This window comes from Scyliorhinus torazame, chromosome 1, assembly GCF_047496885.1.
Source record: "Scyliorhinus torazame isolate Kashiwa2021f chromosome 1, sScyTor2.1, whole genome shotgun sequence".
Taxonomy (NCBI): domain Eukaryota; kingdom Metazoa; phylum Chordata; class Chondrichthyes; order Carcharhiniformes; family Scyliorhinidae; genus Scyliorhinus; species Scyliorhinus torazame.
This window is the reverse complement of record NC_092707.1, coordinates 265,220,216-265,247,533: the sequence shown is the minus strand read 5'-3', so window position 1 is coordinate 265,247,533 and position 27,318 is coordinate 265,220,216. Positions and strand designations below refer to the sequence as shown.

General features: G+C 43.7%; 1 protein-coding gene across 4 annotated transcripts; it reads right to left on the bottom strand.

The window, feature by feature from the left end:
* Window positions 1–14,700: 14,700 nt before the first annotated feature.
* LOC140421231 (paired box protein Pax-1-like) lies at window positions 14,701–25,910 on the bottom strand. 4 transcript variants are annotated; one of them, XR_011946698.1, is made up of 7 exons: window positions 25,652–25,910; window positions 22,427–23,062; window positions 21,009–21,151; window positions 20,623–20,860; window positions 19,917–20,023; window positions 17,793–17,934; window positions 14,701–15,540 (listed from the first exon to the last, which is right to left on the bottom strand). XR_011946698.1 is itself a non-coding variant. In XM_072505789.1 (5 exons), exons 1-5 carry the CDS (start codon window positions 25,656–25,658, stop codon window positions 15,449–15,451), a joined length of 1,116 nt encoding a protein of 371 aa, XP_072361890.1. In that variant the 5' UTR covers window positions 25,659–25,902; the 3' UTR covers window positions 14,701–15,448. The 4 variants fall into 4 exon arrangements, 2 of the variants coding, with proteins under 2 accessions (XP_072361890.1, XP_072361898.1); XR_011946696.1 differs by lacking the exon at window positions 17,793–17,934; XM_072505789.1 differs by lacking the exons at window positions 17,793–17,934; window positions 19,917–20,023 and having other exon boundaries at window positions 25,652–25,902.
* Window positions 25,911–27,318: the final 1,408 nt, after the last annotated feature.

Here is a 27,318-nt window from a genome sequence, read left to right as displayed (position 1 = left end):
TTCTTCTGTGTGTGGGGCTGAGGTGAAATGATTTCAAATATCAGATCTGGGCCAGAATTCTCCGGCTGTTCTCTGTTCCTACCTGCAGTTCACCACTGCCCGTGGGTTTCCCAACAGCATGGGGTGGCTTCAATGGGAAATACCATTGACAAGCAGTGGGAGTAAAGAATCCTGTCATCTGCAAATGGCAGCTGACGAAAAACCAGAGAATCCATCATTGCTGTTTGTGGGAACTTGCTATTTGCAAATTGGCTGCAGTGTTTCCTACATTGTAACAGCGACTGCACTTCAAAACAGTACTTAATTGGCTGTAAAGCACTTTGAGATCTGATTGGGAACAGTGCTATATAAATGCAAGTCTTTTTGTTTCATTGACAAAGTTGTAGTTCAGTCTATAAAACTGAGAGGATTAGACCAAGTCACTTTTACAGGCTTCAATCACTGAGGCGTTTAATTCATTTTGTGAATTTCGTCAAAAAGTATTTTTGAATCCTTACTTACTGCATCAACCACTAAGAACAGCCTGTTTTAAAAAATCAATTTGTAAGAAACTCAGTCCTGACTCATATGCAGTCTTATAACAAATATTCAATGTTGGAAATGTTTTCATTTCTATACAGAAAAGGCTGTGCCTCTGGTGAACCATTTAGGTTCTAACTGTAATTATATTTTCTTCACTTTAACCTGTATGTGAGCAGGGGTGCTACAGGCCATGGGTTTTGTGGTATAAAGCCTGATCAACTCAACAACTCTGCATATCTAATGTGTACAATCTTCATATGTTCTTCCTCAAATTGCAAAAAACAAGAGATAAGAAAATGTGTCAGGAATGGGCAGTTCACTAGTGCATAATAAGGTTTGTTTATTATCAAGCACAAAATGGTATAACAGTGCCTAATTGCAAATTTCATTCAAACTCCAGAGGAAAATTGCCTGTTATTTTGTTTTATTTTTAAATGGCTTTTGAGTTGCAAAAGTAAGGTTCAAGATTTTCCCAGTTTTTCAGGTGGCCCCTGACTTGACCCCTTGACTGCTGGAGGCATATTTCCCCTCGCCCATGGGTCTGCTTTGGTGCCAAAGCACTGATAGAAGGCAACGGTGTATTTGTGTTTCACGAACTTCTGGTTTTGTGTTAAGGTATGTGGTTTCAGATGTGTATGGATGCCAAACTGGTTGTACATCTTGTGAGCCCCCATCTTATTATGGGTGTTGTTACAGTACAGATATTGTTCTCAGACCAGTCACTCCACAGTCATTTGGAACACCTGTATTATAACTTTATGCACCTGTTGCTCCACCCACTGATTTAAGAGTGCTATTCCGAATTTTGTTCTAAAAATGTTAAATATTAGGAAACCATGGGTTGAAAGTGTGTTTTCTCCTGATATCAAACAGATGCAAAAATATGTTTGAAGTGTGAATCTCCTGAACTCTTAAAATATGGGGCTGGATTCTCCGCTGTCGGGATTCTCCGCTTCGCTGGCAGCGCACCCACACCCGGGGATTTCCCGAAGGCGTGGGGCTGTCCACAATGGGACATCCGATTGGCCAGCTGGAGGGATGGAGAATCCCGCTGCCGGTGGGGGTGCGCCGCACAAAAACACTGGTACAGCGGGACAGGGAATCCCGCACATGGCTTTTCACCACCCTATGTGTGATTGATGTCCAATGCAAAATCTAATATTGTCATGTGAGAGTACCTTTAAGAAATGGGTGTTTATAAATGGGTGTGAAAATAAATATCTGTAGTGAGAGTACCTTTAAGAAATGGGTGTTTATTACTGCAGGGATGTCAGAGAGTGGGTGGAGCCGGGCTGTCTGTCAGCTTTTTACTTTCGTTTTAGGCTGTTTGCTGCAGGGTGTGTTTTAGTTTTGTTTTCAGTGTTGGAGCTGAAGCCAGACAGAGCAGGTGTACTGTTGATCTCTCTGCCATGAAAAGACCATCACTTGATCATTTGGCGAATTCAGAATTATAAATGTTCTCAATAGTGAATGTAAACCTAATGTGCTTCTGTTAAAAGGTGTTTCTTTTGTCTTCTGGATGATGTTTGGGAAGTTATTAAGGATTAATTAGTGTTGTATTCTTTGGGGGTTGTATTTGAATTTATGGTTGCTAAGATGCTCACTGTATGTTTTAAAAAGGTTAACTTGAGTTCATAGAATAAACATTGTTTTGCTTTAAAAAATACTTTTCCATTTCTGCTGTACCACAGCTGGAGAGTGGGCCGTGTGCTCCCCATACCACAATCTATTAAAAGTTGAAAGGTCAGGTGAACTCCATGATACACTTTGGGGTTCTCTAACCCTGGCCTAGAACAATATGAGATTACCATAATCTTACACCTCCTGGCTTCAGAGCTTTCAAAAGTCAGATCACCTCTCCAACTTCTGAACTACATATTTGTATCTGCTTCAATCTGTCCAAAGAGCAACTTTACATCACCATATTCCCCAGCGGCGTGTTTCTCAGCAGTGCACCATTCTCTGGTGACGGGATTCTATCTTCCTACCACTTGTCAATGGGATTTCCCATTGAAACTATCCCAAGCCATGAAACTCTCTGGTAGGGATGCACTGCCAGCGGGTAAAGTGAATCTCAATGACCGGAGAATTACGGCCACTGTAAAGGCAAGACGTGTGACTCTATTGGGTGTCCACTGACTTACCATAACTGTATTCCGAAGTTGAAGCCAAGTTTAAAAAGTTCCAAAAATCAACTGCCTTCAAGTATTTTATTGGAAATGTGTTCGTCAGTGATAAGTGATCTCATTCCAAACTTTAAAAATGTCGCCGGCAGTTTCAGGCTGCTAAACAGAGAAAGCTCTGTGCGTGTCTTTTAAATGCTAAACTGCTGAACCCCTGTCTGGACTACAGTGTCAGCAAGCAGTATAACTCTGCACTATTCACTTTATGCGGTTTTAAATCGCCTTGCAAGAATGCCTTTACCTGGATATCAGAGATAGTCCTCATCCTTTATTCACCGAATATCAAACATGTGTTTATCTAATGGAACTGTAGAATATTTACTTCCCAAATTATAAATTGTATGATTTACCCTATAATGTGAATGTCATAAGTTTATTTTTATTAATGTGGCAACTTGATGTTACTTGTTGTTAATGATAATTACAGAACTGCAAAATTATCGTTATGTTCAGTTACTTTTCCTTGGAAGCTGGTGTTCTATCTATGTGTACATGCATGTATCTTTCTATGTTTCTTTCTTTGCTTCATTGTAATCAATATATTTGTCAATATTAATCAATCTACAGCGTGGCAGGAGAAGATGAGGAGGAAATGATTTAATGATGCCACGGGAAGTAGGACACAGCATTGTGATTGACTCTTAACTACCCTCTGAAATGGCCAAGAAAGCCACTCAGTTCAAGGGTAGTTAGGGATGGGCAACAAATAATGGCCCAGCAGCGACACCCACATCCCGTGAGTGATTGTATTTTAAATGACTGGCTGAGCACTGAAATGTTTTAATATGGGGAGATATTTCTTGGTGGACAGTAATTAGTGCAGGCAATACAAAAGGGTGATCTCATTGCATCTGGTTATGCTACACTGGACTGTGTGCCTACAGTGGAGGAATCATGATTTTTTTAATAAGTAAAGATTTGGAAGGAATGGTAAATGTGAAAGCAATTGGAAGAAGTGTGGAAAATTCATTAAAATGTTGGCAAAAAAAATTGATGTAACTTGTTCGCATTATGTTGACAAGATTTTAATTTCTGTTGGTTTGCTTCCATTCACAAAGAGTAGTTCAGAGGAAAGCACAACTTGGCCTTTCATTTTTTTACAATCCCCATAGAGACCAATAACTTGTCAAATAAATTGGAACTTCAGTGAAGGGCTGAAAGGATCACATGGACAAGATTTCAAGTTTTAAGACTTTTACTTACCACACAAACTAAAAGCAACGTCACTCAACATTATTTCAGTCGGTAACTTATATTCTAAGCAACAGAAAAGATCCCCCATTTAACATTTAAAATGACTAAAAAATCTCCCTCTCCAGTTATAGTTTATTCTGTCCCTAAAGAAGATATTATATTCTCCAGGAACCAAACCAAAGACATTCTTAGTTCTTTTTTTCCTTTTACACCTAGATAACTTCTAATCCCCAAAATGACCTTCACAGTGAGTGACCCTGGAAATCCCTTACTCCAACCAAACCTGGGTGAATCTTCCAGCTTTGTTTAAATGGATATCACTTGGGTCTCTTCCGTTCAAGCACAAGCTCCCATCCACATTCTGAGTGGTGAACTTGCTCAAGCAATCGCTCTACTTTCACTCTTGCCCTCACTCTCTTGCTCTTAGATTCCTACAACATGAACATTTCTGTGAGGTTTAGAGATATTTAGGAATACCTGCAATCAGTGTGATTCACATGGGTCTTATATCCAGGCATAAATGCTGTTTAACGCCCCCCCCTCCCTCCCCAGTCCAACTCCATTCTATCTCAGAATCAAATAGACAGATTAAAGTATACCAATCCGAACACCTTCCTGAGATTTTGAAACTAACAGTTTATCCAAAATCAACACAGCCACTCTAGTCATTGTTTATAGGAGTGAACATCTTACACCTTCTTTCCAGTAAGGTGACCTGGGTTCCCCCTTTAATATTTAAGAACTAAGCCACCCAAGCTCCTTGGTCCACATTCAGAATAGGTCACATGAGCCCTTCATCCCACCATTTTACCCTAAATTAAAGAGACAATCTTGAACTACAGTAATCTTCGAAATCTCACATTTGTAATAATTCCAAATGCATAATCCTTCACTCATTCCCATGTTTTAAACAGTATTAAACACTGGTTACAGTTATTGTAAATTGTTAAACTAGTATTCACCCTCACAGATAGCAAAGAAAATGTGACCTTTGCTGCATTTTCCAATGCAGCAGACCAATTGAATTCCATTACTCAATAGTAAATCCTTCACATGATTTCAGCAATTAGGTGCTAGTGTGTACTTCTGCTGTTTCAGAGATGATTCAAATAGGTTAACAAATGTTTTTGATTTTGAATACATTTTTGTATTGCATGACTGGTGGAGAAGGGGTCGAATGAGTGGTTAATGATAAAGTAACAAAAGTATCAATGACAACATTTGAAAATGAGCCCTGAAACATTCATAATGATTTGAACAGCCAGTCCATGCAGTTACAATGCATTGGCAGACACAAGGACTATGTATGATAGAACAACTCAACATGTGGTCTCAGGGTAACATTCCATTCTCTCATTCCCACCAACATGTTCATGATATTGGATGCCTATTTCAATAATCAGAAACATAAGACTCTATAAAATATAGTCCTAAGGCTGAAATAGAAAATAATCATCAGAACATACCTCAGTAAGGCAAAACAACAAAGGTCCTTTATTTAAAGAAATAATGTGAAATATGATTAGATGCTACAAATTATAAATTTCAGCATTGCTTTTCACGAGTTAAGTGTACATTATATGTGCAAGAGACCAGTATGTAAAATAGCCAAGGTTAAGAATGAAACTTTAGATTTACATGCTTTTAAGCATTATGCACTTTATTAATAACATATCTAAAGACACATATACAGTCCTGAACAACTGTGAGGAAAGATTGATTTTCATCGATAATTGTATATGCATTAGGATCCTAGATCCCAACAGTGGCTAGGGTACTGAACCAAACCCACAATATTTTCATTTATTTTAAAACTGTGCAGAAAGAATGATTTGCTCCAAGAGTGATTGCATGAAAAAATAGGGCTTTGGTATTTCTGAAACAAAACTTTGTTAAAAATACATTATTAAACTTTTAACCTCACACCCAAAAAGAACAACTTACCATTGCCCCTTAACATAACTGTACAGTTTCCCATTAAACAGCAAGAAAATAAACATACAGCTCTTAATCTATCTTAAAATTAGCAGGACATTGAATAATACTTGCTTTATAAAACATATTTGGCTCCTGTTGGAACCCCTTCAGACTCTGGCCAAATGTCTTCAAATAGCTGCTTCAACCAGGTTGTTTCAGCCTTGTCCTTGTCTTCAGACAAGATAGCTCTGCTTTAAAATATTATTACTCTTTTTTTAAGCATCCTACTTGGAAAGAATTGTGGATTCAGAGTCAGGCAGATCAGACCTCAGCTCCACTCTCTCTCAAAGCTTCTCCCAAGTCACTGCCTCTCTGTATTTCTGAGCTCCGCCTAGCAATGGCCTCGTCTCCCCAAGCTGGAAAACACATTGGGCTGGGTTCTTCCTCCCACCGCAAGAACACCACGGGCGAGCCACGGACAATGGAGAGGTCCATTGACTCAGGTAGGATTCTCCGGTCACCAGGCGGATGAAGCTGGATAATCACGCCCATTATCTCTGCAGGCTGCAAACATACATTAACTCCCCAGGAACCTCCCCAGTCAATCAATAGTGCATTAGCCCAGACTGATAAACATATTCCTCTGAATATTTCACTTGCTGACTGCTAAAACTACCCAGGCTCTGCAAACAGAACTATTTTCAAGCAGATAGGGCGCGATTCTCCGCTCCCACGACTAAGTGCCTACACCGTCATGAACGCCGTTGAGTTTCACGACGGCGTGAAACGGCCCCGATCGCGATCGATTCAAGGCCCGAAAATGGGCTAGGAAAATGAAAATCGCTTATTGTCACAAGAAGGCTTCAAATGAAGTTACTGTGAAAAGCCCCTAGTCACCACATTCCGGCGCCTGTTCGGGGAGGCTGTTACGGGAATTGAACCGTGCTGCTGGCCTGTCTTGGTCTGCTTTCAAAGCCAGCGATTTAGCCCTGTGCTAAACAGCGGGGCCATGCGGAACTCGGGGGGGGTGTCGTGAAAGCAGCATCGTCAGCGCGCGCCGGGCATTGGCGCCGTGTAAAAGCGGCACCGCATAAATGACGTGGCCAGCGCCGCGTAACTGGCATCACCCGCACATGCACGGGTTGGCCAGTGCCAGCCAGAGCCAACCCGTACATGCGTGGTTGCCGTCCTCCCCGAGGCCGCCCCACAAGAAGATGTCGGATGGATCTTGCGGGGCGCGGAGGAAAGGAGGTCCGCCTTCAGAGAGGCTGGCCCGCCGATCGGTGGGCACCGATCGTGGGCCAGACCCCATTTGAGGCCCCCCCGGTGCAGGAACCCCCTCCCCACACAGGCCGTCCCCCCAGCATTCCCGCGCTGTTCCCACCAGCAGCGACCAGGTGTGGACGGCGCCAGTGGGAACCCGTCGTATTGGGCAGGCCGCTCAGCCCATCCGGGCCGGAGAATAGCGGGGATAGCAGAGAATCGCCATTTGGGTGTCTTGGGCAATTCTCCAGCCTGCGCCGTGCAGAACACGACGGGCTGTTCTCGCCGCTTGGGTGAATCGCGGGAGGGCGTCGGACCGGCGTCGCGTGGAAAAATGGCGCTCCATGTGATTCTCCCAACCGGCGCGGGAGCGGAGAATCGAGCCCATAAATTCTAACCCTGAGCTTTGAACTCTTGAATTGCCCACTGCATTTATAATCCAACTTTCCTCATATCGTCCAACTGCCACACCTCCCCTCTTAAAAACAATGAACCAGCAATGTAAACAGATGGCTTTATTTTCCTAAAACCTTTTTAACATCAAGCATTTCTAATATTACAGATATACTTGACAGTAAGACTGAATGTTGAGCGATGCTGCAGCACTCATCATCAGTTCTTCACATTTATCAATGGTTTAGTATTCTACTGCCTTTGGGGTCTGTTGAGGATAACCAAAAATAATTGGTAACAGCTGGTGCATTTCAACAATGCAAGACAGTAGTCATTGCATGCTGAAAGTTTGCTGCCTATGCTGCTACATTTGTACCAGCTCTTTAGCCATCGGATCTGGTATTCCACTATTAAAGATGCTCTCTGTGAATTGGTGAGGCATCTCCAGTCATTCATCTGCCCCCCCCCCCCCCCCCCCGACCAGGTCATAGTATCTTAATCTCCTGTGTCACTACCATGAGAGTAATTTGACTGCTCTTGGAACTCCATAGATCTTGCATTTTCATTCATTGCAATCTGTTGTCTTGTGATTAATTCCCTCTCTTGTTGAAATTGTTATCACTCCTCTTCTAGCTCATTCAGATGACTGTGCAGTTTGATGCGGGATTTCAGTTTTCACCCGAATCTGCCTTTCCGAGCTAACTTTCTCTTCTATGTAACCATCACTCATACCTTATGCTTGTTGAGGCTCCAATGCAAGTTGCTCCCTAGCCTTCAACTCTTCATTATCTCTGTCCAGGAGTTTCATTTTACATGTACATAAATTAGCCATCTCTGTTTGTACCTGTGCTAACTTTAATGGATTGAGCCTATATGGATGTTGTTTAATGGGAATAGCATTTCCTCTTTCTACATCATGTATAGTTACTTTAGTTTTTTTTTATAACTTTAGAGTACCCAATTCTCTTTTTTATTTCAATTAAGGGGCAATTTAGGGTGGCCAATCTACCTACCCTGAACATTTTTGGGTTGTGGAGGTGAGACCCACACAGAAATGGGGAGAATGTGCAAACTCCACAGGGACAGTGACCCGGCGCCGGGATCGAACCCGGGTCCTCAGTGCCATGAGGCAGCCGTGCTAACCATGCACAGTTACTTTCGTACTTCCCAATTTATTCCCACATACAGCTCTATAAGACTATTATAATGCTTTTAGGTCATTTGACTTTTCTCCAGAAGGTAAGTCAATAATTTATCCTAATTATTTTATACTGCCTCATTATTCAATTTAATTTGAGGTACGTCAAGTTCAAAATTGCCTAGATTTATATCTTCTCCCTGAACAACAACGACTAACACATCCTCCTTCTTTCCTTCTCTATCAAAATACCTTCTGAGCATATTAACATGACACACTTTGTGAGTTTTCCTTTTGTCTGGCATTCTTATCAAATAATCCACCTCACTCAATTTCCTTTCAATTTGATAAGGCCCACTTAATCTTGCTTTTCATGGTTCACCTGCAACACTAATACATCCTTCCCTTTTGATGCCATCTTTCTAATGCCCCTTGTGATTCCAGATGGTACACCATTGAATTAAATTGCTTTATTCCTAAATTGCTTTATTCCTTAACTTGCATTATTGCAAAGCTATCCATAACAGTCCAAAGATGTGCGGGTTAGGTGAATTGGCCAATGATAAATTGCCCTTAATGTCCAAATTGCCCTTGGTGTTGGGTGGAGGTGTTGAGTTTGGGTAGGGTGCTCTTTCCAAGAGCCGGTGCAGACTCAAAGGGCCGAATGGCCTCCTTCTGCACTGTAAATTCAATGATAATCTATGATTAATCTAGGACAAAGGTTCGGCACAACATCGTGGGCCGAAGGGCCTGTTCTGTGCTGTATTTTCTATGTTCTATGTTCTATGTTCTATAACTTTGTTGAATATTTTTGACATAAAATAGGATCTCTGATCTGATTGAATTTATTTTTGCAGTCCATGTCTGGTAATAAATTTGGTTAACTCCTCAGCAACCCTCTTAGATGTAATGTCTCTTAATGGAATTGCCCCCGGAAATCTAGTGGACACATCCATTATGGTCAACAGATACTGGTTTTAGGCAGGGGTCCCATGCAATCAATTAGGACCACAGTAAAATATTCCTCAAATGCTTAAATGGTTATTAAAGGTGCTGCCTTGATTATGCCTGAGGTTTTCTTATTACCTGATATGTGTGACATGTATGGCAAAATTTCCATGCTTTTGCAGTCCAGGCCAATAAAAATATTTTTGTATTTTTGCTTGAGTTTTCCTTACTCCTAAGCGACATCCTGTTGAAACCTTGTACACTACCCGCATAACTTTTTTTCTATAGCCCACCAGTAATACCACTTGATAAACTTCTGCCCATTTCTCATCTGCTTGAATATGTAAAGGCCTCCATTTTCTCATTAATATATTATTTCTAATGTAGCAACACTCTGGTATACGCTCAGATTCTATTTCTGTATCTGCTTTTTGATGTAACTGAACTTATCTCTGAATCTTTCTGTTGTAATTCAACCAACTTTTTTCAAATAAAGATACCGCTTCATCCCTCACCTGCTCTTGTTCTTTACTAACCATCTGATCAAATATGGTTTCTGAAAACCGAACCACAGCTTCCCTATCGGCACTCCTACAAGATGCACTGCAAAATCTCACCTTCGAGAACACCTTCCAAACTCATGACCATTACCATCTAGAAGGACAAGAGCAGCAGATATCTGGGGACCCCACCACTTGGAGGTTTCCCTCCAAGTCACCCACCACCCTGACTTGGAAATATATCGCCGTTCCTTCACTGTCGCTGGGGCGAAATCCTGGATCTCCCTCCCTAACAGCACACTGGGTGTACCTACACCTCAAGGACTGCAGCGGTTCAAGAAGGCAGCTCACCACCACCTTCTGAAGGGCACCTAGGGATGGGCAATAAATGCTGGCCTAACCAGCGATGCCCACATCCCATGCATGAATTTTTTTTAAACCTCCCCAAGTTGGAAAACACATTCAGGGGGATTCTCTGTCGGCGGGATCCTCCGCTTTGTCGGAAGTGCACCCAGAGCCGTGGGTGTCCTGACGGCATGGGAAGGCCACAATGGGAAACCCCATTGGCACACTACAGGAATGGATAATCCTGCTGATAGCGAGGGGGAACCACATCGGAAAAACGGGCTAACGGGACGGAGAATCCCGCCCATTATTTCTGCAGGCTGCAAAAGCACAGTCACTCCCAGCGATCTCCCCGGTCAATCCCTGTACATTACTCCAGACTGATACACACATTCCTCTGTCAATTTCACTTGCTGGCTGCCAAAACCATCCAGGTTCTGCAAACAGAATTATTTTTAAAGAAATACATTCTAACCCCAGGCATTTAACCCTTAAATTGCCCACTACATTTCTAATCCAACTTTCCTAATATCTTCTAATCGTCACATGTGTTCATTTCAATATTTAGTGGCATCCACATTAATTTTTTTCATTATTGTTACATTTTTTTCAATTATAGTTTTGAGGAATTTTGTACTCCAGGTAAGGGCTTTTTCTCCTCGGGAATGGATACTCCGTACATCCTTTATCACAGCCAAGAGCTTCCAGGTCAGACGTCGGACAGGTTAGATGCAAATAAAAATAAATGTGTCCCAAACCCTATATGAGAGAAATGGTGTGTTGTGGGCTCATGTCTATTGGAAATGAATTAAGATTAACCAGACATTTCAACCAAGCATTAAGGAAAGTCTCATAATATCCTCCAATGTGAACTGATTTCATTCCTGCTTTACTGCCCTAGTATATGATGCACAAATGTTTCAACATGCCAGTAATTGGAAAATAGTCAAGAAGTTTCAGCAGAAAATAATGAAGTTAATATTTGATGTTTGGCACATACTTAAAATTACTTATAATGCTCTCATTAGTGTAGCCAGATTGTTTTTGCCTCCATATACATGGCATTATCCTTACAATTCTGTTTCTAACTATAGTGGAATTTGCAATTTCAGGAAATGTTTAATGCTAGATAGGTAAAAACAGTAACGTTTACCAAGTTAACAAACTTGTTGTGGGCATTTGAGCACACTCCAGTGAGACTATATAAATCTTTCACAAAAAAAACAACAACTTATATTTATATGGCACATTTTAGATAATAAAATGTCCCGAGATGCTTCACAGGAGCAGGTGATCTTGGTTGGAAAATGGCCAAAAGCATGATCAAAAATGTAGGTTTTTAGGGGTATTTGAAAGGAGAAAAATGCAGTCGAGAGGATTAGGGATAGCATTCTTGAGGTTAAGGCTGAGGCAACTAAAAGCATTGCATGCAACTAGTAGACCAATTAAAATCAAGGATGCTCAAGAAACCAGAATTAGGGGAGTGCCGAGATCCCAGAGAATTGAGTAAGGAGGAGATTACAGAAATAGGGAGGGATTTGAAAACAAGGATGAGAATCAAAAATTAAGAATTATTCACATGAATAAAACACTCTGTAACTAAATTTAGACAGAACTCCCCAAATATTATTCCATGGTATAGCTAAATCTCTTTTTGTAGCTGAATATCTTCTTACTTTTCCAAATGTTTTTTTCTGTAAGTGAGAATACCAATTGCAACCTGCTTTAAGCTTTCAGCTCGCCTACACTAATAAAAATAAAAGGCTGACACTCAAGTTTATTTCATCCAGGACCCTGAACCATACATGAAGTTGTAAGTTAGCCCAGAAATGGTGAAGTGTGCCCTGCCTTCCTGCATCGTCTCCTTCCATCTCACAGACCTCTTTTAAATGAAGGTTAATAATTCCATGAAAAGCAAGGTTGTCATTGCATTTGATTAATTTTTCAACACAAGGCAGCCCCAGGGGCTGGTTTAACACAGTGGGCTAAACAGCTGGCTTGTAATGCAGAACAATGCCAGCAGCGCAGGTTGAATTCCTGTACCAGCCTCCCCAAATAGGCCCCGGAATATGGTGACTAGGGGCTTTTCACAGTAACTTCATTGAAGCCTACTTGTGACAAGAAGCGATTATTATCATAATTGGTATTTTGCCAAGTGGGACATATTTGAAAGTGTCCCCCAGTTAAACGGCTTCAGCGAGTATGTATATTTTCACATTAGAGGCGCCTTGTCCTGACTGATATCGAAATCCATAGAATCCCTACAGTGCAGAAGGAGGCCACTGGACCCATCAAGCCTGCACCTACCCTCTGAAAGAGGGACCCACCCAGGGCCACGTCCCTTACCCTTCTCCATAACCCCAGCTAACCTGCACATTTTGGACAATAGGGGACAATTAATCATGACCAATCCACCTAACCAGCACATCTTTAGACTGGAAGGAAACCGGAGCACTCGGAGGAAACCCACGCAGACATGGGGAAACTGTGCAAGCTCCACACAGTCACCCAAGGTCGGAATTGAGCCTGGATCTCTGGTGCTGTGCCACAGTGCAGCCTCCTATTGAATGCAAAAAAAACTATGTGTTTTGCTGGCACTTCATCCCAAGAAGCCGAAATCTGGAACCCCATTGTCCAAGGAACGATCCACGGGGTTGCTCCACTTCCCCATTCGGCAATGTTCATTTGCGATCTGTAGACCATCCCCGTCTCTCCCATCAGTATCGTCAATACGAATGAGAAGTTTGGGTGATTAGTGCATGGCCATTTGAGTGGGAAGTCTGCACTGAAATCTTTTACAAGTCCTGACCAATGCGGCGTTACCCTGAGGCGGCGATATGTTCAGCAGCGGCGCAGGAATGATCTGGGTCTGTCACTCATATGAAACAGTTTGTCCTTGGCGATGAACGGGTGCTTGTATCAACAATTACATGGTTATCGAAATCTGCATTTGAAATGGGAAAACGGCAGTGTCCACAAAAACAATGTAATTGTAGTTTGGATTAATTATTAATAAAGGATTATTGGCAAATGTTTCATACTGAACAAAATGAGACACAGACTGGGCGAGAGCATTAAAGCGACCCCGACTCGACATGCACAAGGAGTTACAATGTTACTGTGTGGAATCACTGCCGAGTAAATCCCTGCGGACAGACGCTAAATATTGGTGGACATTTATGGATTCTGACAATATTTTCAAATAATATATATGATATTTCGTTAAGGGAGTCCCCCACCCCGCTACTTGTTTATGTAATCACAGATTCCAATAAGCTGCCGATTACTGGTACATTAATTGACCGTTCAGATATTTGAAATCAATCACAATGTTGTATCCGGAGCAATATCGCAACATGTTCGAGGGCAAATACCAACGATCGTCGGGTCATACTTTTGGGGGAAGATATTTGAGATGTAGACATTGGAAAAATAAAGATGTCCCGATAACAGTTCTAAAAAGCTGGATTCGCTCTTTCAAATCAACCGTCTCGCCATTGCATGTTTGTTTTGGCTGAGAATTTGAAGTATGTAAAATAGTTAAAGACTACAAACACGCGACACTGCCGTACACAAATTCTACCTGGTGGCATCACTTTTCCCGAGTGCTTTATGTGTAGGAGTCTGGTGTGCAAAGTAGCCCTGGCAAGACCCCATATTAATTCCCACTTTAAGATTTGAGTTGCGGGCTCAAACTGAGTTGTAATCATTCCGAGCAGAGCCTCTGAAAATTGCTGTCACTGGCAGGAAAACATTGCCCGCATCCCCAGACCACCAGAAATCTAAAACAACACCGACATGTAACATATTTAGTATATGTAACGAAATGTATATTATATGTGATACCGCGCCACCTTGCCGCCCGAGCCCTTTCCATTTGTGATATTCCAACTTATAGTCAAAATATATATGGATTCGGTGGTCAGAAATGATCTGTCTCGAGAGGTGAACTTTACATGTGATATATTTCAGGGTGGAAGTAAATAATTTAAATCATGTTGAATTTATGAATGGAAATTAATTGATTGTGTTTCAGCATTGTTGCTGCTGCCGCCGGTAATGGGAAATCATTTTAACTCGAATGATATAAGGGAGAATCGAGATGTTAGAGCGGGAAGTTACTGAATGAGGGGGAACTTGCCTCGCATAAAGCACGAATTAGTGAAGGTGCTTGGGTTGGCGATTCAATAATCAGGCTGAGATCGCCCATCAAGGTCTGATGTTGCAAAGGTTTAGCCCTACAGCAGTGGAAGCCATGCGGGGAGTGTGATTCACTCGAGGAGGCACTTCTAGGGCGTCTGGTTTATCGTTGTTTTATTGCAACATTAATGCATATTTTAAATTCAAAATATAAAAATATAAAATAGACCGCGAGGGCAAAATATTCTTACATTTACAGTCTCGGATATACATCAAAATGTTCACACGATTTGTTCACATCGTCTGCGGCGGGAACCCTTTTTTATTGAATGCGGTAGCCAGGTATCTGGGTTCATGAAGCTATATACAAATACATTACACAGGACTAAAGAGGCCTTATCTGCAGAGTATCATGGGCCTGTGGGCCAAGCCTGCGTTAATGAACAGAAGATGGGGACAGGGAGTGGGCTCTGTTTTATATTATGGCTTATATTCCTGTCAGCTACATACAAATATGAGTTTCCAACATTTCACAAGTACACGAAACGAAGCATATTGGCTCCCCCCCCCCCCCCCCCGCCCCCGTCACCAACATTGAATTGAAGAAATACCAGACCTTGGGTGCAGGAGATGTAAACCACTTTGTCTACATTCATTTCTGTTCCAAATATCATCCCCCCCTCACCCCAACAAGTCATTTTTTGAAAGAAAGGCTATTGTTTCGCTGTTGTCTTTTCAACCCAAACGCCAAAACAGCGGCCCATGTTTTTGTTTGTTGTTGTTGTTCCAGTTCCTGCAAGTCTCTCTCGCTCATTCATTCGATGAAGGTTCGCTGGAGCCTTTGGTTTTTGGCGGCAATGTCCCGTTATCGGTGGGGGTGTCTTTTTTTTCTGTTTTAATTTGTTTTACGTACTGGAGGCCGGGATTGAGAGGCCGTGCGGGTTGCTGTGAGATTCGGAGGGTTTGTTCGCCGGGTTGCCGGGTTTCCTATCGGCCACTGAAACACAAAAGCAGGGCGAGAGAGAATTTAGAAAGAAAGGTCTTGAGAAAACAGACGGGCGAATTGTGCACTCAAATCGCGCTTTATTGCAGCATTTAGTTAGGATGGGCGGATATCTCCATATTGCACAGCCGGTGTGGAGCAGCAAGCAAGGAGATGATGACAAGAGAGCTCATGAGGATTCCGCTTGAACAATTCTTTCCAAGATTCACCCCTGACATATTTCTTGTTTCAATCACTATCTGCAATCAAACGAATATGCTGCAAAGATACATATATTCCAAAAGATGTTCAAATGAACGCAGTCCAAAAGCTGGATTCTCTATTCGATTGGTTAGAACATCAATGGGTCTGAATTGAGAATTAGACAGTAGCTGCAGCAGACCAAATCCAATCAAGAGGTTTGCACTAATATCGGACCCATGTATCGATAAATCGCCATTCCGTTAGGAATATATTTTTATAGTCCCAACTCCACGTGTGACAGCTGCAAAATGCTGGGCATCCCTGATACTAAAATCACAGCCCCTGCCTGCCATGCACAATCGCCGAGTTGGCATCGAGTGAAAAGAACTGCACCTCTTCACGTTCAGTGTGAAATCTTTAATCAGGATGCTCAGTGTCTACCCAAATGTTAACCCTGTCCCTCTGGGTACTAACCAATCTGTTCTGTGTGTTTTCACAGTTCCCCTTTTCTCTTTCCTCTCAACTGACCGAAACACACAGCGCAGAGCAGAGACAAAAAGGCAAAATCGCGCGTTACCCTCGCGAAAGGGAGGCCTTATCGAAAATCTCTTCGCCTCGTCAAGCTCATTGAAGAGACAGAATGTAATTGACTTGCAAAGTTGCTCACCGGAATATGGAGATATGAAAAGGGTGATAGCGAATTTAATGTCATAGATTTACACTGGGGCTCGAACACTGTTATGGACTCCAGTACTGCAGTGGGAGCTGGATCTGGGAAGGTTGACATCTCCTAGCGGGAGGCGGTGATTCCGTTCAGACTTCTAATTAACACGGTGTCATTATTAATGATTCCAGGTAATTTGGCAAAAGGACCAGATCCGATATGAGAGACAAAACCATGTTTCACAGGTTAGGGCCTGCAAGGCACTGCCCGCCAGTGTGGTGGAGTGAGGTTCACTTCACACCTTCAGGAGGGAGCTGGATAATTATTTGAAAAAAAACATGTACCTGGTTGCTGGGGGGGGGAAGGCAGGGGAAAGGCACTCGGTGAAATGCTCGTTGGGAGAGACGATGGGCCGACTGGCCTCCTTCTGTGCGCTAGAACAATTAGGTCATATGCATGAGGAGAGATGCCAGACGGAAGTACACTGCCATTAAACCTAATCTGTTTAGCACAGGGCTAAATCGCTGGCTTTGAAAGCAGACTAAGGCAGGCCAGCAACACGGTTCAATTCCCGTTACAGCCTCCCCGAACAGGCGCCGGAATATGGCGACTAGGGGCTTTTCACAGTAACTTCATTTGAAGCCTACTTGTGACAATAAGCGATTTTCATTTCATTTTTCATTCATCAAGCAGGCGAAGAGGGGGCGATAGGTTCACTCCGCACCTTTCATGCCAAAATAATCCCGGGGTGTTTTTTTGTGTCAATTGCACAAATTTATATAACAAGGTGGTGGCGTGTGAAATATGCAATGAGGAATTCCTGCCCTTCTCCCGCCTGGGTTAGGTTGCCTGCTGACAAAAGAGGCCAGACACTTCCTCATTCACTGCGTGGACTGCATTTGCTTTCTTGCACAGAGAAATCGCGGGATTAGAGCGCTGAAAGCGACCAAGCCCTGGGGAGGGGGGGTTAGGCGTTGCCCCCGCAGTGAGTGCCTCTGCGTGTCCCAGGATCTTGTGGCATATCACACTCAGTTCGTGTTTCTGCACTGGGGTCTCGTTACAAAACCCGGAACCCTCCTAAAGATCGGGGCGGAACTATTCGCATTGAAAACGACTCCCGCCCTCAAGGACTGACTGCATTCTTCCGAGTCCCGGGCAAAGGGTGTCCAGTATTTCAATGAGACTGGCAACTGAATGGAGGGGCCCTTTTGTTAACAACACTGTTCCCATGTCGGGTGCAAATGTAGAAATGCCGCTGCGAAAAATATCAATGATTGATCTCCCTCAGACCTCACGCGCAGTTTAAGGAGAAAACATTGTCAGCCTTGGATGCAACGCTAGGTTTGACATTATTGCACACCGGTTTTATGCCAGTTTACATATACTCGTATGTACACACCTTTGGTGAGGGCTTTGTGCCTATGAGTGGCTGTCATGTGAAATCAAGGGAAATCTGTACCCAGCAGTGTACATAAACATTTGTAGCATATATTGTTTAATCTTATGCATTGTACCAGCAGCTTAAAGCTACACCGCCTTGCCTGTAAATGCAAACAATAGCAACGTCATTCAAACATTATCACTTCAAATCGACATTTCGTGATGCATTTCCACTAAACTTTTACTTTACTCTACCGTTAAAATCACTCTTGTTTTGCAGCTGGAAGTTCCACCATCTGGAAGTTTCCCTCCTTACCACCCACCACACTGACTTGGAAATATATCGCTGTTCCTTCATAGTCGCTGGTCCAAATCACTCTCTAACAGCACAGTGGGTGTACCTACTCCTCAGGGACTGCATCGGTTCAAGAAGGCAGCTCACCACCACCTTCTGAAGGGCAATTAGGGATGGGCAACAATTGTTGGCCTAATCAGCGATGCCCACATCCCGTAAATAAATAAAAAGAATCACTGCAAATATCAGTCCTGTAGAAAGGTCACGTGGACTTGAAACGTGAACTCTGTTTCTCTCTCCACAGACCTGCTGAGTTTATCCACCACTTTCTGTGTTTTATTATATATAATATTATTGTATTGTACTGACTGCTGAACTCGCTTCCTCGTGGAAATAAAAGGCAGCAGCAACTGAGAGCAAACGCCGAAATGATCTTTGCTGTTAGTTGGAGTTAACTGGATTGTGGTGTCGGAGGAAACCGATAGAGTGAGTGCACTTAAATCACCTGCAGTTGCCCTCACAGCTAATATTGGTTGAGAAAACAAAAATAATGGCCTGGATACCATGAACTATCTATTGTCTTCTTTGAGTGTTAACTTTCCCATTGATTTGGCCCGCGTGAATTCACATCAGCCTCCATCACAACTATTAGCAATTAGCATGGCAACCCAAAAATTGCAAACTCTCCAATGCAGGCAATCATCAGATTGTGCGATAGATAAATACTACGCAGGATCTTCTTCATATCACAGCCTGAAGTAAAGCCAGGGAGTCTAAATAGCAGTTTGTTTTTTTAAATGTTGCTGAATTAATGAAGCAAATTGATTTCAAATAATTCAAGCGGGTGTTCACGTCAGTGGTGAATAGGTGCGTTGCGGCTTGCCTCGCGTGCTCACTATCACTGTAAATGTGAAACATCCAGAACGTGAGCAGAAACTGTTCGATTGCTTAACAGTGTTTATTCGTTGGATTTTAGGCCTGTGGCGATGGTGCCTTGCGCCCGGTTGATGCAAATAAAAAATACAATCGATTATGGCAAGTGGGGGGAGGGCAGATTGCTGCGGGTGCTGGAATCTGACAGAATAAAGAGGAAATGGTGGAAAATCTCAGCAAGTATGTCAGCATCTGTGGAGAGAGAAACAGAGCGAACGTTTCCATTCTCTTCGATAGTTGGGAAATAGATTTAAGTGCGTGAAGTATTAAATTAGGTAAATAAGATTAAGCCTGAATATATCATTTTGAATATGGCAGCATGGTAGGAGTCACAGTACAACCCGGTGAAAATACATTTAGAAAACCTGGGGTAACTTGGACGGGAAAGGGTGTAAATATTTGGAATAAATTGTACCCAGGGACGGCCGTACATTGGGGGAATAGGCTTTCCAGACACAGTGGGATAGCACAGGGGAGAATAGTTTAATTACTAGAGCTGCGCCGGATGGCCATTTTCTATTCCTGTATTCTTGTTCACAGAAGCTACAATTTAGACCTTTTTTCCCAAAGCAACTATTTTTTAAATCAAGACGAGAGCCAATGATTCTGTCACACCCGGCGGTGTCCTGGCTGAAATACTGCCGAGCCCCTCAATCCTGATTCTTGGCGCCTGGGATTGCTTAGGACCATAATTAGCGACTTGACTTTACTCTTAACATTTGCCTTTCGTCCTCATCTAAAGAAAATCCAGGCACTGTTATTCAATTTGAAGGGATGTATCAGAAAGGTTAATATTGCAGTTTGAATTAACAATTCCGTTCAGTCATATGTCTCCCCACCGTCTGGCCTTTCATAAACAGAGAAACGTCTGATTTACAAACTGATACAAATCAATATGAGAACAGTAATGCACACCTTGTCATTTTCAGCTGACTTACTAGGTGACCATCCAACATCAACCCACAGTGACACAGCTCCTTATAGGCTGCTTCTGCGCACCGTATGCAAAGATTGTTGTGCCTCTGGAATGAAACAAACAGCAGCTTTTTTGGGGGGGAAAATATAGAATTGCCTTTAAATTGTAACTGTTCGAAGAGCAAGAACGACATTTCTCCTCCCTAGCTGTGAATGGGGGCAAAACGCAAGCGGCAAAGCCGCCGCCACCGAGAACACGGCCGCCTTGAATAAAAAAAGGGAACACCAGTAACTTCACAAAGGGAGTTCGTATATGGGGGGGGGCGGGGGGGGGGGGAGTAATTCGAAATCCATTCAGGCATTGAAGATGGACAAATTCTATTTATTGTCAATTACCACCGTTTTGACAATGAGCATCTTTATTCTGTTGCCCTTAACCTCGCGGCGAATATTTCGCACTGATGACCAGAAATAATCCCATATCACTTTTGATACGAAACTCAATGAAACAATTCTTACCTGCAGAATGATCTGCCGCAATAACAATTTGAATGTGTGTGTTTTTTTAAACAATCAGCTACTTCTGTTTCATTCCAAAAGTCAGGAAAACACAGCCTTTGTTTTTTTCCTTTCCACTGCTCTGACCCAGTGTTGTGGGGAAATAAATGGGCCGTGGCCACCACTAATAACGAGCAAAGCGATTTACCTTCTCTAGCTGCGAGGTGTTTGAAGGGCATTGGTGCGTGGATGTCTCCGCCGTGCATGCCAATTCCTGGCCCGGAATGGGAGAGGCTGCTGCCCTGGGACTGCCAGGGGTGGCCAGTCACGTAGCCGGCTCCGGGCCCGCTGTACACTCCATAACCCGGTACCTGGTTCGAGGAGGGATAAGGGCCAACAGCACAGGCGGGAACAAAGCTGCTCGCAGCAGACAGCGCGGAAGGAGGCTGAAAGACAACAACAGCATTTTTTGTTTTTTGCTTTACTTTTAGCTGCTACTATTAGAGCGAGAGACACCAGGAGAGGAGGAAGGCATCATTCATTAGATGAAAACATGTGCCAGAGGAGGGGGCCGGGGTGGGATTTGGTCAGTACCTGGGGGTATTTCAGATCCGGGTCGATCGCCTGTTTCTCAATCCCGTTGACACTTTGAGCTGAGGAGAAGGCTGCCCGATTGACATTGCTCCAATCTTCCATTTTGGTTTGATAAGCTGAAACCTCGGAGCCACCATAAGCAGCTAAAATGCGTGTTTAAAACAAAACCATTGCCGTGTGAGCACCATGAGGATATTCAGTGTAAACATGTCACACAAGCCTTTCAGTTGCACGTTCATGCCGCCTGCCTCTTTTAAGTGTGTAAATAGAAATGAGAAACTGCTATCCTTGCTACAACTCTCTATATTGGATTTCTCTCTAACTTAATGTGAACGATTTTCATCTCTTATTAGGTTCTTGACTAACAGGCCATTTTTTTTATTATATGCGGGGAAAGAATTATTTAAGCCGAATCCTGTCTCTATGATTTTTGTTTCAGATAGCTTCGCTTGGTTCAAGCGCTCCAAATCCAAAGGCCTGATAGAAATAACTCTGACTTTATAAATCACCCTCTGGTGGGTCCGAACAAATATCGAATACAGGGTGAGCTCAGGCTCCGTGAGTGCTGGCACAGAATCACCTCCAGCACTGTCAACATTCTGCAACATTGACGCCCCCGAGATCCGCAATCTAGCAACACCATTGCTCTCTAGATTGTGTGTTTCAATGCAAAGTCTTCGTTGCCAGTCTCTTAGCAGCCCCCCCCCCCTCCAAAATAAAATATAAATAAAAAGTCAGGAGATTTGGACAAGTTTGAAGTTAGTAAAAGTTTTTTTTGCCAGCGACTTGCAGACAAGGAAGTGAATTGAAGCAGGCAGCGACACGGGCTCGGGTACAGTGTGTAGAAGGCTAGGCCGTGAGGCCGCCTCGTGTACTGTGCACTAAAAGGCAGAGGGAAAACGTTTGGACTTTATTGTTCGTGGGACAAGTATTATCCAGGGGAAAGGGAGCCGATTTGTACTTTGAACACACTTCTTGAGAAGGTGAATAAAGAGGCCGAGGGAGGTACCTGTACTGAGTGCTGGCCGCAGTAACAGCTTTAGATATTGAGGCTAGCAGATGCTGCTCCTCTGTCCCGTCCTCCACGAACGGCATGGTTAATGGATATTATTACATAGACCAGATGGCAAGTAACTTTTATATTGCAAAGCAATACTCAATTTGTTACACATCTGTATATTTGGGTGTGGAACAGAAGACACATCATGAACTGAACGATTAGGAATGTATTGATGGATTAAGGATAGAGGTTTTGTGACGATCGGCACGTTTTAATTTAAAGGACAAAAGGAATTGTGATCTCGATCATGCTTTGTTTCTTTTATACGCTAAATTGGTGATACTTAACGTGGCGTGTTTTCAAAAGGACAAGATGGGTTTGAAAAAGGGAGCTGTCGTTTTTTTGCTTGCCCACTGACCTGCCTGTTCCACGATGCTCCTGAGGCCCAGGATATTGCTGACTGAGTGAGCGGAGGGCCAGGTCCGGTGGATGCCCATGTGCCCCGTAACGCCTGGCACCGGGACGCCGGTGGCGCTGCCCATCTTGGCGGCGGCCGAGGACATGTGGTTGGGGTAGGAGTACTGGTAGATGGGGTTGTAGGGCAGCGTGTGCTGCGAGGGGAGCTGCTTGCTGGTCTCGTAGTGACCCGAGTGCGACAGGTTGCCGATCTTGTTCCGCAGAATCCGGCTGATGGAGCTCACCGAAGGCACGTTGTACTTGTCACAGACGGCGTCCCCCAGGAGCCTGTCCCGGATCTCCCAGGCGAAGATGCCGGGGTCGCCCTGCTTGTACTCTCTGATGTACTTCACCACGGTGGGGGTGGTGACCCTGGGCTTGCTGCCTCCGATCGCCCCCGGTAAGATGGAGCCCGTCTCGTTGTAACGGGCCAGGATTTTACTCACGCAGCCGTGGGACACCCGGAGCTGCCGGCTGATGTCGCAGGGTCGAATCCCCAGTTGTGCCAACTCCACTATCCTCAACCTGATGGCGTTGGGAAGGGGCCTCCCGTTAACGAATACGCCTCCGAGTTGGTTAACCTCTCCGTAAGTCTGATCTACAAGTGTGTGTGGGGAGGGGGGGAGGTGGAAAGAGGCAACAGTGAGAATCAAACATCAAAACCCAAATAAGATGCGAATTAAAGAGTGAGATGATCAAACAGCTGTCAAAACACATTTCTCGCAAGCTTGGGAAGTTAGTGGAAATAATCGCGGGTTGTCCAACACAAATACACGCGCGGACTTCACAAATATCAACTGCTGCATTTTGGAAAGGGGTAATGTCACTATTATCAATGTCCCTCCCGTCGCCTTCTCGCCGGCTTAATCCATTCCAATTGGGACGGACTCATTGTAAAATATAAACGCAATCTTTTGCCTTTGCAATCTTCCTAAATGAACGACACGTTTTTAATCGGTCTGTAATCCAGGCTGCTTCCCCTCAGAAATCTCATCTTTAAATAAAAAAGAAAGCAGAATCGCGCCCTGGCGCCCTTTAAAAGCAAAACAACCCCCCCCCCCCCTCCCCTCCCACCCCAACTTCACTTTGATTTTGCAAGTTTCCCCTGTACAGTCTCTCATCTTTAGGTCGCCGAGTGGGGAGGTCTGCATTCTGCTCTGATCCCTCGTGTTATTGCGGGCGGTGTGAGAGATCTCTGCTATCAAACTCAACTTACTGAAGCATTCAACAAAATAAAGCGGAGGGGGGGGGGGGGGGGTCGATACTTACCCATTGCCCAGCGGAGCCTAAACTTTTCAGCAATCTCTCTCTTTCGATCAAACCTCCCCCTTTTGCAATGGCTGGAAATGTTCTTTCTCGACACAAGCTGTGACCGGGACGGGAAGGAGCAGAGCCCGGCTCCGCACACACACACACGCACACACAGGGTGCGGAGAATCCCTTCTGCGATCCACACACGGAAAACGGGAGAAGTTTGGGTTTGGGTGGGTGGGTGGGGGGAGGGGATGGGGGGGGAGACAGGAATAATATTCAGACGGGACTGCGAGGAAAGCACAAGGTGATCTTCATCCCATTAGGGCAGATTTGTATATCCTAGAGGCTGCAGCTCGTCCAGATGAATTTTACGCGTCTCTCCACGTCAACCCTGATGGTCACGATGCTAAATTCTCATTAGTCTGTCGGTGGCTCCCTCCTCTTCCCATTGGCTGGCCCCGACTCAGGATTTATTAATCCCGCTCCCGCAGACTTTCCGCCTCTTTGGGCAGCCCCTCAAAGTCAGAGAGTTCTGAACACTTTGCTTACTAGAAATTGCCCCCCCCCCCTTTCCAGGCGTTAATTCAGATTGATGTTGCCAGCTAATGTCAGCAATTATAAAGTACACGGGAAATGGTCAAAAAGCTCTCCGCCTCCCCCCCCCCCCCCCCCCCCGCCTCCCCCCTCCACCCACTCCGCCACCTATCATCCCCAACTCCCTCACCCTTCCACATCACAGCACTACTTCCTCTGGGGTCCACGCCACTCCATCCCACCTTTCGTCAGTAAGTTGAAAAGTCACCGATTGTTAATCCTTAAATCAAGTTTAAAAGAAGCCGAGAGACTCCACGTTTCAATCTGCTGCTCTTAAATGAAGAATAAAAGCTGCTTAATTACACAAAATGAAATTCCATATCAGGCGCAATCAGTGCGGCTTATTGGGCACCAAAGATGTTGCTGCATGATCGATATATTTCCCCGTCAATTAAATCGTTCGTTAACCCTCTGGAAGCTATACGGCTGTTTGACCTCTCTCATTAAGTTTCTTTAAAGATCTATCAATGTGCTCTTCCATTTTAGTTGAGCTAATGGCGGTGGTTGGAGAGTGAGGGAAGCTAGCAGAATAATGCTGGGTTTTAAAGAGAAGTCCATTTTAGGGGTTCAAAAACTCAGGATGCCCATTAGCTACATTAAAAAAAACTTTATCTCGTTTCCAAGCCACCGTGGCGTCTATTATTATTATATTGAGAAATGTACACTAAACATTGCGCCCCCCCCCCCAAAAAAAATAATAATGCTGCTGATGAACACTAGTGTGAATAAATGCGTTTTATTCAGGTACAGGGCAGAACATTTACACTAAGTTGTTGGAAATGTCACCTGTGACCCCAGAACATTCCCTTTCGCCCAATTTCTGACTTATTTGGCAGCCAATGCATGGCAAGCGGCGTTTACAATTGGTATCGTATGAAAATGACTAACTGGGGATCTGTAATGATCCAAAATTAACGACAACGATTTAAAGAGAGGATCAATTAGCAAATAGAGATAATAGAACCCCCATGTTAGTCACTGTCACTATCTTGCATCAAAGAAAAGGGGTATTTTAATCATCATTTTTGGGAGGCTACAGGATGAGGAGATTGAACTGAATATAGCTGCACTTATAATATCAGTGTAAATAATGCATTATTCTTCACAACACGGTCGGCATTCAAACACTGTTTCTGATAACTAATTTAACTGCCAGTCACAGGCAAAAAATACCCCATGGTACATTTACACAAGGGGAACGGTTAGTGTAACTAACAAATCAAGGAATTTCCCATTTTTCTCCATCAATGACGAATCCTGTCTTTCCCTGCCCAGCGTCAGGAAAAACAGCTAAGATACAATAAGTTAGCATCGAATGTTTCACTTTTCCGACACTTACAAAACATCCTCGCCAGCTTTCAAAATATTCCGACTGTAAAAGATTTCTCTCCTACGGGGGCTGAATGCACCTTTTGAGGCGGGCTCCAGTCGTTTAAATGATAATACCATATCGCCAGGATGGTGCAATCTGCGCGCCGTATGTCGGCACTGGGTGGGTGGGGACACATATCGTTAATGTGCTCATCTTTCGCACAGTTGAAATAATAAATAAAAAAATCCGCCTTCCCACAGGTCACAAAACAAAAGCTGTCAGTTCCCCTGGAGGCTGCACTTTATGGTTTAGGGACGTGTCTCCCCTCCTTTCGCCTGTAGAGAACACACATGTAAGAGATCAGCAGAGGTCAAAATCGCAACCTCGTCCCCCAGTAGCCCGCCCCACTCCCTCTCCCAGCAACTCGGAGGGAGGGGGGGGGGGGGAGTGACTAGATAAATAAGAAGGTGGAGGTTTGAAGAACAGCACTAATGCTATCGGCCATTCAGGTGATCAACTGGCATTTGGGATTCCAGAGGTTTTAAACAATGTGCCCCGCATTAAAATTAATATATCAGTAAATCTTGCGCGCTAACATCAGCCCCCGTTCATAGTGCAGGTTTGCATCTGTAAGTAAACGGTCCAGAAATCAGCAAGCAATGGAGTAATCGACAAGTATGTCATTTCAATAGCGCGACCGCCTTCAGATAACCTCTCAATGCTTTGTCAGAATCCCACATCTTAAACCCTTTACAGCAAAACATCCTCTCCCTCAACAACCAGATCAATTGGCCAAAGTAGCGCAGTGTTATTAAAGAATCGCAATGAAAAGCGATTATTCAATAGAGAGGGTCGCAAATTTGGTCAAAGGTAGTTGGATACTCGGACATTATTTGTGCTAGAAAATCAGACGAGGCGTATGTATATGCCGGAGGCGTCTGTCTATCCGAACACTGAAATACCACAATTTCTGCTCGTTAACTAAGGTTTAGCGGTAACACATATGGTAAATATCATATATGGGCCCTCGAAATCTTGAATCAAACTAAGAACGTGGAGGCGGCGCCTGTCCGAAACTTTGGAAATAAGCCTTATTCGATGCGAATTCACTTTTGAAGAGTGGTACCAGACGATCCAAGAATCTCGTATCCTTCCTAATAGAAGTATATTTTGGGCATTATTTATTTACCTCTGCGTAGTCTAATAAAATGGTGCATAATATATATGTATATATATAATATCCGCCCGTTTATGTTTATTGCTGCGACTTATTTTATTAACAGGAATTGCGAGACTCGTTTGGAGAGAATAAATAAGTGATCCATTGATGTCGCCTCGCCTCCTTTCGATGGCTGCACAGTGCGAAAGGGCTTCATTGAACCACTGAACACTTTCCCAAGGGAAATACGGAAACCTATCCAATAAAGCAGAAAAACATGGACGCCTGGTGAGGCAAAATGAGATTGTTTCCTCCTGCAGACAGTGTCCATTCCAATCTTCTTGGCCAATCTTCAATTGCAGAAGGGGACGGAACTAAGAAAAAGGGGAAATTGGGACCCGAGTAACCTGTTCGCCTCCTCCAGCCTCTTTCATCATTCAGTTGGGTTGTGGTGGATCTGCATCTTAACTCTATGTGCCCAGCGCAGTTCCATATCCAATATTCACCCTGAACGAAGAACAATCCTTAGTGCCGA